The following is a 12,719-nucleotide window of genomic DNA, read 5'->3' on the forward strand; positions in this document are numbered from 1 at the left end:
TGATTCCTAAATATCAAATAACAGGGTCTTTTTTAAAAAATTGTGAGTTTGGTATAGCTTTGTGTGGCCTTTACAAGAATGCATGTGGACTTCCTGTCTGGTCTTGCCAGTGCCTTTAAGAGCGATGTCGAAAATGCATGGATGCTCTGTGGAACTGGGGGCGGACGTGTTGCATCATAAGGAACCACACGGTCTGTTGTTTGAGGACCTTCTCTGCTGGGCTTTCACGATGCTGAACATATGGGAGTCAGCTGCAGTGTGTTTTCTACTCAAATCCATGGAATTGCTAAAAGAGGAAAATACATGGCGAGGGGTAATCAATTGTAAAACTTTTCAAAAATACCGTAATGAAAACAACCTGGTTTTGAAGGAATTCTAGATCTAAAGCAGGAAAGGGTGGATGAAAGAGGAGCGGCTATCTCAGTGGGGTCTTCACTCTGCCTCTCTCTTGGCAGAAGCTGATAGTTTCTGCATGTGGTTTTCCCTGGGGAGGGAGGAGCTCCTGCGTTAGCCGCAGCTCCCTCTCTTAGCTTCAGTTTGGTTCCTATACTTCACTGGGAAAACAACTTTGTTACCTTCGCCTTATCAAATATTTTTGTTGGCATTAACTTTTGGATGGCTTATTCTCATTCAGAAAGAGCCCATTTAATCCTCCTTTTAAGATCATTACTTCCCTGCTGGACTAACCATATTGCTGACATGACACGTGTTTCCTAAAATGCAGAGGAACAAAATCCTCTGAATCCTGGGTCTCTCTCTCTCTCTCTCTCTCTCTCTCTCTCTCTCTCTCTCTCTCTCTCTCTCTCTCTCTCTCTCTCTCTCTCTCTCCCTCCCTCCCTCCCACCCTCTTTCCCTCCCTCCCCCCCTCTTTCCCTCCCTCCCCCCCTCCCCCTCCCCCTCTCCCTCTCTTTCTCTCTTTCTCTCCCTCTCTCATTTGAAAATGTAAAGTTGCAATCCTCTCCATAGAAACTAGGCTATGTTTTTGTCTTCTTGTTTATTTTTGGACAAAGGATAACGTTTGAAACTATGTAACAATATAATTATCTAAGTTAGAACTAGTGAGGCTGGGCCGTGGCCTAAATGATGAAGTACTTGCCCAGAAAGCACCCAGGGCTTGAATCTGGTCCCAGAGACTGATGAAGACTTTCTTGGGTCCCTGGCCAGCCAGCCTACCTTACTTTACAAGAAGCCTGTCTCTAAGGAACAAAGGCAGATGGCGCTTGAGGAAGAACATGCAAAGCTGTCTGCTGACCACACACATGTGCCCAAACTGACACACAAAAGGATTCATTTTTAATTCTGAGTCAGTTCAGACTAAGCTTTAGCTTACTTCCTTGTATAAATTTATAATCTACATGTTGCTTTTTATCATGTTTTATCATTGTTTTATTGTGTGACTATTTTCTTAATAAAAGACCCCATTCATCTCTATGTGCTTAAATTTCAGAGCTGCTCAGATGATTAAATATAATCCGAATCATACTCTGTTCTGTGTAATTAAAACACAACAAGGAGTAGCAAGTAAAATCTATGGGAGTTAAAATTTCAATGGTGTTAAGTCGTCAAAATATCATCTAGGACAATTTGTAATATTTTTAAATTGATTTTTATTGAGCTCTACATTTTTCTCTGCTCCCCTCCTTGCCTCTCCCAATTTGTAATATTTTAAAACTATCATGAAAAAATAGCAGAAAAATCCCAAATTATCCAAAATACAAACTTTGTTTTCAAGATATTATTATAGTCAAGAATACTACTTACCTTAACAATAATCCGAATCTAAAGTCTGTGGATCTTACCCAAGTACTAATTTAGTGAGTGAATTCTGCCTTTTCTAAAGATCACAATGGTTGCCTACCATGGCAAATAGGTATGTAAATACCTGAATTAGTTACCATTCCTGTTGCCATCATAAAAACAAAACAAAACAAAAACTCCAACAAAAGCACTTTCCAGGAGAAATGATCATCTGGGCGCCAGCTCAAGGACACAGCCAGCCATGGCAGAGAAGCCATGGATGACCACATTGCATCTGCAGAGGCAAAATGATGCTCACGCTCAGCTAGCTCCCTCCTCTCTGTGCAATCCAGGACCCTGTGGAATGGTGTCAGCCGCAGTGAAGGCCGTTCTCTCCTCCTCAGTTTACCTGATCAGGGCATTCCTTCACGAGCATGCCCAGAGACTAACAGAAATGTCTCTCACAAGGTGTGCTCAGAGTCATGTCTCCTGGTGATTCCAGATTCTGTGAAGTTAGTGATCAGTATTATCCATCACAGTACCCAACACCAATTCCTTAAACAACAGCAAAGACTTATTGAGGTATAACTGATATGGAATAAATTCCAAATATTAAACTATCCAACTGAATAGTTTATGGAAAATTTATGATAAAACTGTAAGTCAAAACAACATATATCTACCAACACCAGCAGTTGCGTCTTTATGATGTTTTATGTTTTATTTTTCCTCTATTCTTCTTGCTCCTTTCTACCATAGGATACATTCTTTTCATCACTCTACATTAATCCGTATTTTCCAAAGTTTTCTTATAAATGACTCACATTTTATGCTCCTCTTCTGTGTGGCTTTTTTCATTTAGCATTAGCCACTTGGGGTTCAAACAGTTTGTTCCATCTTGTGATTGATTGTCATTAACTCAGCCATTAGATTTACTTTGGTTTGTTGTTTATCTACTTGTACTTTATAATTGGAAGAAATATAGATCTTAATAAAAAGCAGGAATATATTAGTCCTATTGAAAAGCTATTCAAAATGTCAATGTGTGCCCTAAAACGCCGTATATTTACCTTCTTAGGAAACTGGTTTGTTGAGCTTTTGGCTACCACTAAGTAAGAAGGCAGTATTTCACTTTTATGATTTCCTAGGAAACGAATACAATCTGCTAGCACCTTGGTTCCCAGGTTTTGCTATAAAAATGCATGTGAATTAGTCTCCAGCCTCGAGTGATTAGAGAATAATAAAACTTTGTTTTTACTGGAGAGAACACGGAATCACTCTCTGTCCAGCAAACAGATGCGGAGGCTCCGAAAATAGAAGCCACATTTGCACTTATTATTTTTAAAGCTACTTCATGTTTCTGCTTCTCAGTAACAAGCTGTGATCAGACTTTGTGTTAAGAAAGCACCAGGAGTCAGGCTGTCCCTCCCTGTCCTCCTCCCCCTCCACTCCTCCTCACTAAGCCACCCTGCTTTCAAGTGTGATGTTATAACTGACCCGGGGACGCTGTCTGTGCGAGGAAACTCTTCTGACTTCCTGTTATTTTAAATTCAAAACAATAAGTTGGGGCATCCGTACCAGATTTTTGTTCTTTGCTTTTCTTATTGTAGATTTGTCTGCCAATATGATTTTTAGAAGTAAGTCTTGGCCCTACATATACACTTTCAGTTTTTTGCGTCTAAGGTCTCTGACATCTCACCGTTTGGCCTGCATACCCATGTCCATTGGTGGCAATACAGATTGAGCAGTTAATTTTAACATTAAAAGTTTCTCTCTGGGTGTTATCATTAAAACTCAGCTGACCCACTTAACTGGTTAATGTACTATTTAAGTGGCAAGCTCTCTACTTGAGAGTAGTCCAGCTATGAATACTTAAAATAATGAAAACATTCATTGGCCAAGTTTCTAAGCTTGCCCATGTGGGAAGGACATAGAGATTTTTTTTCCTTCTAATAATTGTGTGATATGTTTCTGAGATTTTTCAATAAACTCTTAACTTTGAAACATTCTCAGTAAATGCTTAATTTTGAAACATTCAACTTACTTAACTCAAATATGAGGTTTGAATTGGTGACATCTCTGGTCCCGCTCTCTTTGTCTGTCACACTTTGTCTCTTTAAAGTATTCTGTTGATATTTGGACTCATGAAGGATGCAGGTGTTCACATATATCACAAACAGCAGACAACTTGTGTTGAACTACCTGTGTTTACCTAGTGAGGTTCATTTACCTCACTAATTTTGTTAGTTTTATTGTAAAATCAAACAAGAGGCTGTAAGATGAGTGTGCATCACACACTAATTTCAGACCTACGTCCCTGTACGTACTGTAAGGCTAACGCAGAATCACTTGTTGCCTCCCAAAGCCTTCTTGTGTCTTGCTTTGGTTTGTAAATTTGCTGTGTCTTTCAGCCTCTAAGTTCAGTCTCTGTTCTTTCCCCCCTTATAACTAGATGTGGACTCACCCCACCGTTTGATTTACAGCATCTTCACACTTTGTGTTGATTATAGTCTCATGGTATAGTTTTGCATGTTCCTTGATTTTTGTTTTTCTTAAAAATTGCTAGTCATGTGACAGGGTTCTGACCATGTGGAGGTTTGTTTTGCTTGTTTTGGCAAGTCCGCTGGTCAGCCTGTGTTCTTCCGTCAGTAAACACACGTCTTGTCATTTTGTGTATGTATGTGTATGTGAGGTGCTACTGTAGGCTTGAGCTCAGTTCCAAGTCTATGAGATAATCTGAGGGGGTGAAAAACAGATCTTCTTGCGTTCCCATTTCTTTGTGGGGAGGGCTGGCTGCCCCCATCTCCTTGGGAGAGGACTGAATCCTCTCCCCTACTATTTGGATGAAAGTGGTAGAGAATATGAGCAAAGGCAAATGGATGGTGATTGTTGATTTTCGTGCTCGCTTCTCCAGGTGATAGATTAACTTCTCTTTACCCTCTACACATGGACAATTTGTGAAGTTGATGTATTTGAACTTATGAATTTTAATATATTTATTGTGGTTAAATTTAACCCAATTTTTCTCCCCATTGAAAAAAATCCCCTCCCTAGATATTTGGCTTGTAGAATCCTATCCAAGCACCTTAAGGGTTATTTTAAAATGACTCTTGCCTCAGTGCTTTCTCGATTGCTGCTATGATAACTTGTTCTGGGGGCACCTGGAAAATGGACAAGCCATGAATGTATCTGTGAGGGTGCTCTGATCCAGTGTTCTGGCTGGTTGTAAACAGAGACCCAGAATGCAAGTAGCCACAGTACATGCTGTCCTCTTTTTCAAAAGAAGTCAGTCTCAACAATAACAACAACAACAAACCTTTTAAAAGCCATTACTGCACACCAGATGTCAGAGTACTTGCTGGGAGTACGGCACTGGGAAACACATGAAGTACCCCAGGAGTTTACAGTCCGATGTGAACAATAAAAGCAGGCAAACACTGCTAACTTCCTTTGTGCTGTGAGGGTTTTAGGAGAAGAGAAAGAAGTATTTGAAGGGGGAGCATAAAACCACCCTTTGGCTTGGAACTCCAGGTAATATTCATTCAAGTACTGAATGTAGGGTGAGGGGTGGCGTGGACTGGATAAGATATGGAGTTCAACTAGCAAGTATCTCAGCAAGAACTAGAAGACAGGTGTATTGCTTCAAGGCCATAGGGACTCTTCCCAATAAACATAATTTATTTGAGAACGAAGACTTGAAATCATTAGGTGAATATAATTTTACATATGCATGAATACAAATGATAGCATAGGTTCACCTGGTGCCTTTAGTCATTTAAAAAAAATCCATAAATCTGTGTCAGCTATCCCACGACCCTTGAAAGTCAGACCTGTGGTAAGTCCTTACCAGATCAGAAGAACCCATGTTGGCATCTCTGTTCTTCTACGCAGAATGAGCTTCAGGGAGTCAGTTTTGCTCCTCCTCTCACTTGTTCTGATTTTTAGTCCCAGCATATTTATCGCTCCACAGGGCTATCTTTACTTGGTGACAATTATCTTCCACCCGAAGCTTTCTTTCCTTTAACAACTACTGAGTCATGAGCCTTTCTCACCTGGTCTGTGTCATTGGAAAATGGACTTTCTTCATTGGTGACTTAACCAACAAAGGAACAGCCTAGTGATGATGATGTTGTTTGAAACTGAGCATTCGGTACTGTGTTCTGATTTGTTATATCAGAAGGTATTTCAGCCTCACAATTTTAGAGCAACAACCCAGGCCTTTCCCCAGTGTGGACTTCAGTTAACAGTCTGAAGCACTTTATTTTGGAAATCAAGTGCTTTAGATGGCTAATATAATTTCCAAGGGTGAAATTATGATTTGATGCTCATACACGCACAGACGAAATTTTGTGAAACTAATTATTAGTGAGTATCGGTAAGACGGAAATGAGGGAACATAAACATATACTTAGAGGGCTAAATATAGGCCATCAAGTCTGGTATTCTCTGATAGACGGGTAGATCTGACGCAAACCAGATTGACATCCTGTGTGTAAGTGGATGATTTTTTTAAACTACATAGAAGTGAATTGTGTCTGCACTTAAGAAAACTTCATGTTGAACTGAGAGTCTTACAACGTGCATTCCTTTACTCCCTGATAGCTGTGTCTGGCACAATGTTGGGAGGGCGTGTCTTTCTCTTTCTCCTAAACAGGACCCCAGCGATTCCTTTAAGCCTGGAGATTATTAATAAAGTCATTCTTATTAATAAAGTACATCTCTTTTTTTTAGGATACCGAGTTTTTTAGCCCAGTGTGGAACAGTTGTGTAATAATCATTAATGTTGGGTTTTGAATATAGATTGCTTTAATTGGGCATGGGATACAGACAAAGGAGGGGCTTATGTTTAATAGGGTTCAGGTCATTTACTGTGAAATAAACTCTCTGCCTTTTTACATCTACCAGGGTTTTCCAGGAGATATTGGGGTTCCTGGACAAAATGGACCTGAAGGACCAAAGGTAAAAAGCAAATAAAAATCATACTGGATGTAGAAACCTAGCATTTTCTCATTTAAATTCCTAGCATGGAAGGCAGCTATGATCACCACTGTACATGGGAGAGGGTTAAAGGGAAGGAGAGAGGCAGGGAGGGAAGCAGAGAAAATGTATATCTCAATAAAATCAATTTTAAAAGTTATAAAAAATAATAAATTCTTAGAATGTGTAGGGAAAAGTCTTAAGAATACCAGAATTGTCGGTAATTAAGCACCTTGAGCTCAGAATCCAGTCAGTTTTAAATGATTTTCTAGGTTTATTATAGTTACTAGAAGGATAATATTTGAAAATCATAAATTTTAGTCCAAAGAATATTTTAGAGAAGATAAAAGTAATGAGAACAACTCTTAAAAATCACAGTAGACAGTAAATGGGAGAGGAATTTCTGAGGACCGGAAGGTTTCAGCACTGATAAAATGCCTGTTCTTCCATGTAAGAAAGCTTGCAGTGTCCCAGAGCCTTGACTTAACACAAGAGCATCCTCACCCCAATTCCTGCTGCTGCTGTGTGTGCACAAGGATGCTGCTCTGTGTGTGCCAGGAATTCAGCATCGAAAGCTTCAGCATCAAGGCATGCCCCAGGTGCCATGCAGGCTGGCCATCATCAACTAGTATAGAAATAGAGCCGTGGAGTGACGAAGTCTGGAACTGGAGGGTGGAGGAGTCAAAGAGATCAAGCTTAAGTGGAAAGAGTGAGTGTAGATGGAGAGGGAAGCAGACAGTAAAGGCTGGACAGATGTTGATAACAGCTGTGTCTGTCTGTGTGCTGTGTTGTTGGATGATACCGTGCCATGTTCTACTGAAATGGGATTACTTTAGTTTTACATAAGGTGGACAGTACCCTCATTTACAAATGCCACAGATATTAAGACAGTCCCTTAAGGGACAGAGAGAAGGCTCCATGGGAACGGCACAAAGCCTGACTACCAGAGCCTAAGCTCCAAACCTCCATGGTGGAAGGAAAGACCAGATCCACAAAAGGTTTCTTCCTCCATCCACATGTTCACCATGGCATGTACAGGAACACACATGTGAATGCCATGAAATGGAAACGTTTCAAAATGGAAAAAGAAGATATTTACTCAGACACATAACTATAAAATAGCATGGCTAGGGCTTTAACAAAGAGGTAACTGCCGAGTCTGGGTTCTTCACCACTTAGTTTGGGGATCACATAGTTGGGAACACTCATGATCAGACCACAGTGTCTATCTTATAGGCATCAGGGAGTGATCAAAGATATTTAAGTAACAAATATACCATCTGGTTTGTGTCTTTAGAAGCTAGCCCTTAAGTCAATTTAAAGAATAGTTTAAACTAGGAAGAAATTGAAGGCAAAGAAAGAGAGGAACTACAGAAATCTAGACAGTAGGCTGGAGAGATGGCTCAGCAGTTGGTTAAGAGCATGTACTGCTCCTACAGAGAGCCCAAGTTTGATCCCAAAAACCCATATCGGGTAACTTATAGTGACCTGTAACTCTAGCTGTAGGGGGATCCAATGCCTCTAGCCTCCTAGGCACCTGCACACACACACACACACACAGAGAGAGAGAGAGAGAGAGAGAGAGAGAGAGAGAGAGAGAGAGAGAGAGAGAGAGAGAACAAGAGAGAACACAACAGCAATAATAATAATAATAATAATAGGTTTTTTCATTATAAGAATTAATAAGGGAGGTACCAACCAGGCAAAGATGTGCTTCCTTGTCCAAGCCTAGAGGTGTAACGAAGGCATAGGACCGGGGGTTCTCAGACTGTCTGAGCACTAAGTATGGATCCCATGCTCTATCTGAAGATGGGGTGAGTGCATGAGGCTCCCATTTAAGAGATCAGACTCACCGGACTGGGCCAGAGCACAGGACATACTAGTGGGGATAGGCCTGGGGAAATAATAGGAATCTGAAATAGAACATTTATCCATTTAACAAACATTTATTGGGTGACTCCCAGGTGGGAGCCACTGTGCTAGACTCTAAATTGAAAAGCCCCAGTCTACGTTTTCAAGAGCTTTACGAGCCGGGGATTGGAGAGATGGTATTCTGGATAAAGTCTCTGATGCACATGCAGGAAATTTCAGATCCCCAATGCCCATAGAACAACTTGGGTGGGGTAGAGAAGCAGGAACACCTGGGACTCATTTCCAACCATTCCAGCCAATTGGCAACCTCCAGGTTCAGTTGGAGACCCTATCTCAAAGAAAAATAAGGTGAAATATGATTGAGGGAGATACCCAACAGCATCCTCTAGCTCCCACACGCACACGCACACGCGCACACACGTGCACAAACACACACCCCACAGAGAACTGTACAGTCTATACAAGCATAGAAACCCTTGTCATAACCATGGAGAAGGGGATGCACAGTTGCTGGAAAGGTGACACTTGAACCAACGTGATGAACGAGGAGTTTGAGAGGCGGACGAGTGTGTCTGTGTGGCATTCGGGGAAGGGAAACTTGTGAGGGAACGGAGCAGCAGTGTTTGGAAAGTATTTAAACTAAATGTCACTCGCTGTTTATCTGAAATTCAAATGTGAGTGCACATCCTGTGTTTTACCTGGCAGCCTCACCTGCCACCCACCAACGTTTTTCACTTCCCTCCACGGCCGTGAAGTGTTCCTCTGCACGTATGCGCCCCACATATGCTTTGCATCAACTCCTCTCCGGAGTTCCGAGCAGCACAGCGTTGGGCCATCAATTATAACCTTTTACCGTTTCTCCTTGACTCAAAATTTCCCCGCTTTACTTTTGAAACTGTGTTCGCTGCCAATGTTGTAGCCTAGGCCCTCTTCATTTCTATCCAGGATTAGTGGGGTAGACCTCCTGTTACCCTCCCTGTCTCCAACCTGGCATCCCTTCAAACCCACAGTGACGACGCCAGAGGAAAAAATCTGTGGAAAGTATACATCACAGCCTGCCACAGCTCGAATCCTTACGATATCGGCCATGCACGTCTGTGAAGGCTTGCATGTCTTTGCTTTAACACATGGTTCTTTACACTCTGACCCTAACTGGCAGCATACCCTCACACTGATCATTGCTTTTCAAAAACATCATCCGTGCCAAACCCTATAGATTAACAAACCATGCTGTGCTTGTTCAAATCTCATAGCTTTTTTCTTCAGGATGCAACCTTTGTTCACATTCATCATCCAGTCAGTATCTGCGTATCACATACAACAATGTCAATATCTAAGTTAGCTATTTTCCCTGTGTTCCTAAAAAACCTCTATCAAGCAACTATCACCATGTATTAAATCTGATTTTATTGACTGGATACGGGTGAAAGTCACTTTAAAGATAGGTATAAAAAAGACAAAAAAAGTAACTTGATAACTAGAGGAATGTGATGAGAGAAAGAGAGACAGGAGGTAAAACCAAGACTTAGATTTGGGTTTCTTGTTGCTGAACTTTAAAGGGGAATTTAAATAGGGAACCTGGGAGAATTTGAAGACCTGGATGAGTATGACAGGGTACTTACTTTGACACATAAAATAATAGCCATCAGTAAACCAGGGTAAAACGGAGACCTAAGAAGGTAAGAGAGACAGACAGTATAGAGAATTGCGTTAAGGTGTCTCCTGTCTACTCCAGCCTTTCTCTGCTTAGGAACCTGAACGTGAGCATCTTTATTTGTTTGTTCATTAACTCAATAGTTCATTCATTCCATTCATATTGAGCTGCTTTTTAGTGTTATGTCAGGTAATAAATGTGAAATAGTAACCGTTGTGTAACTACAATGCCTCTTGTGGACGGAGTTCTAATTTAGCCAGGAAGATAAAAAGAAGTTACCATAAACTAAAGAAAAGATGATATAAAAGGATGGCATGGGCTGGAGAAATAGGTGAATGGTTAAGAAAGATTGCTGATATTGCCGAGGACCCAGATTCAGTTCCCAGCACCCAAGTGACAGCCCACAATGGCCTGTTCCTTTAGTTCCAGGGGACCTTATGCCCCCTCCTGGTCTCTGTGGGTTCCCACGCATATATGGTGCAAATAAACTCATGCAGGTACACACACCATATATACACATAAACAAATAAATAAATTATTATAATGGTGTGCTGTGAGAGACTCGAAGGTCGAGCAACAGATTCTGCCTTTAGAAATCAGGAGATAATTGGCGACCTTGACATGTTAGGATGAATGCCATGCTTGGTGAAGAGCCATATTGCACCAGCTTGGGGATCCTGCTTCACTTGTTTGGTGGCAGAGAAAAGAACTAAAGTCAGTTGACCCTTTTTAATATGGTTGCAATGGTCATCTTAAGAAGTTTGTTCTAGGTAGTTTTTTTAGGCTTACAATTGAAGTGTTAAAAATGGGGACTGGGGAGCTGGCTCAGCAGGTAAGAGCACTTGCTGCTCTTGCAGAGAACTCAGGTTTGGTCCTCAGCACCTACAACCACTTGTAACAATTTCAGAGAATTTTGATGCCACCTTCTGCCTCCTTCAGTACCTGTGTGTTCATGGTACACATACAGAAACACAGACTGCCCCCACACACTTGTAAATAAAATAAAGTAATGGAGAAAAATGTTAAAATGGGTCAATGGTTCTTCCAGATGGCTCAGGGGGTAAAGGCACCTGATATCAAACATGGAAACCCAGATTCAATCACACACCAGATGTACAAAGGACAGAGCGAACTCCCACGAGCTCTCTTCTGATTTTCACATGCATGTCTTAGCATACATGTGTGTGTATGTGCATACACACACACACACACACACACACACACACACACACACACACCCCTTTTAAAGTTGACCAAAGGCCTGAAAGCTAAACCAGTGGTTGAACTGGCAATGAGTAATTGTTGCTTTTTGGAGTATTTTTTCTAAAGGTATTTATTTGGTAGATATGAAGTTATAGATTCATTAACACCAACAATGTGCAACTATTTTATATACATTACTGACATTTAAAACGACTTTTAGGCACCATGATTTTTATCAAAAGAACTAGAAAATGTAATAGTAAAAATAATATGACTTTGTGTTTTAAGAATTAGAGATCTGTATTCTTGGTCTTTCTCCTTTGTCTTGAAACTTTTCTAGAAATAGGAAAAACAAAGTCAAACATACTTATGCCATAAGTATGATGTGCCTCTTAAGCAATGTATATCCTATCATAGAAGCATCCTTAAACTTCCTTGATTTTTATTACTTGTCTTGTTTAGAAAGAGGCAATAGTGTAAATTACTAAAACTGTATTGATATAATCATCAAGAAAATCATGTAAGTGCTGGAGAGATGTCTCGGGGACTAAAAGCACTTGCTGCTTTTGCAGAGGACCCAGGTTTTATACCCAGCACCCATATTGTGGCTAACAACCATGTGTAAGTCAAGTTTCAGGGCATCTCAAGACCCTCTGTGTCCTTGGTGGGCACAAGGTGCACATATTTGATCTGCATACATAATGCAGGCAAGCGCCTGTAAACATGAAATAAATAAATAAGTATTTTATAAAGAAAAAAACCATACACCCTATATTTGAAAGAAATGGTTGTTCTATTCAGCAAAAAGGAGGATTCTTTCCAGGGAAAGAACACTTCAGAAGCCTTTTATTTTCTCTTAATTTTCTGCCAGTTGACTGGAAACCTCAAACTGGGATTGCACACATGTGCCAGTTATGTCTCTACTGTCCGTGGCATTCTCTCCCTTGTTCCCTCCCTCCATCCCTCCCTCCTTCGTTCCCTTCCTCCCTCTCTCGCTCCCTCTCTTCCTCCCTCCCTCCTTCTCCCTTCCCTCCCCTGTGTGTGTGTGTGTATGTGTGTGTATACAAACATTCCTCAGTAAGCCTTCCTGAGACACTCAATTTGACAATCTGTTTTTAAGAATACCATAACATCAGCTAATTTGCATCTTCTGCTGGTCTCTGCAGAAAGTAAGAGTATCTGATAAATACCCTCTGCTCTTCAGTAAGCACAGATACTGTGTCTGTTGCTCCAAGGGCTTGTGTTGCTGTAAGAGTATCTGATAAATATCCTCCAC

At 40.9% G+C, this 12,719-nt stretch overlaps 1 protein-coding gene across 1 annotated transcript in view; it reads left to right on the forward strand.

The window, feature by feature from the left end:
- The window catches only part of Col24a1 (collagen type XXIV alpha 1 chain), a 258,382-nt gene that overhangs the window by 89,278 nt on the left and 156,385 nt on the right, over positions 1–12,719 (forward strand). Inside the window, exon 22 of the mRNA XM_038311332.1 lies at positions 6,643–6,696. Coding sequence (XP_038167260.1) covers positions 6,643–6,696 — 54 coding nt within the window. The remainder of the gene's footprint in view (positions 1–6,642; positions 6,697–12,719) is intronic.

This window comes from Arvicola amphibius, chromosome 14 (genome assembly GCF_903992535.2).
Source record: "Arvicola amphibius chromosome 14, mArvAmp1.2, whole genome shotgun sequence".
Classification (NCBI taxonomy): domain Eukaryota; kingdom Metazoa; phylum Chordata; class Mammalia; order Rodentia; family Cricetidae; genus Arvicola; species Arvicola amphibius.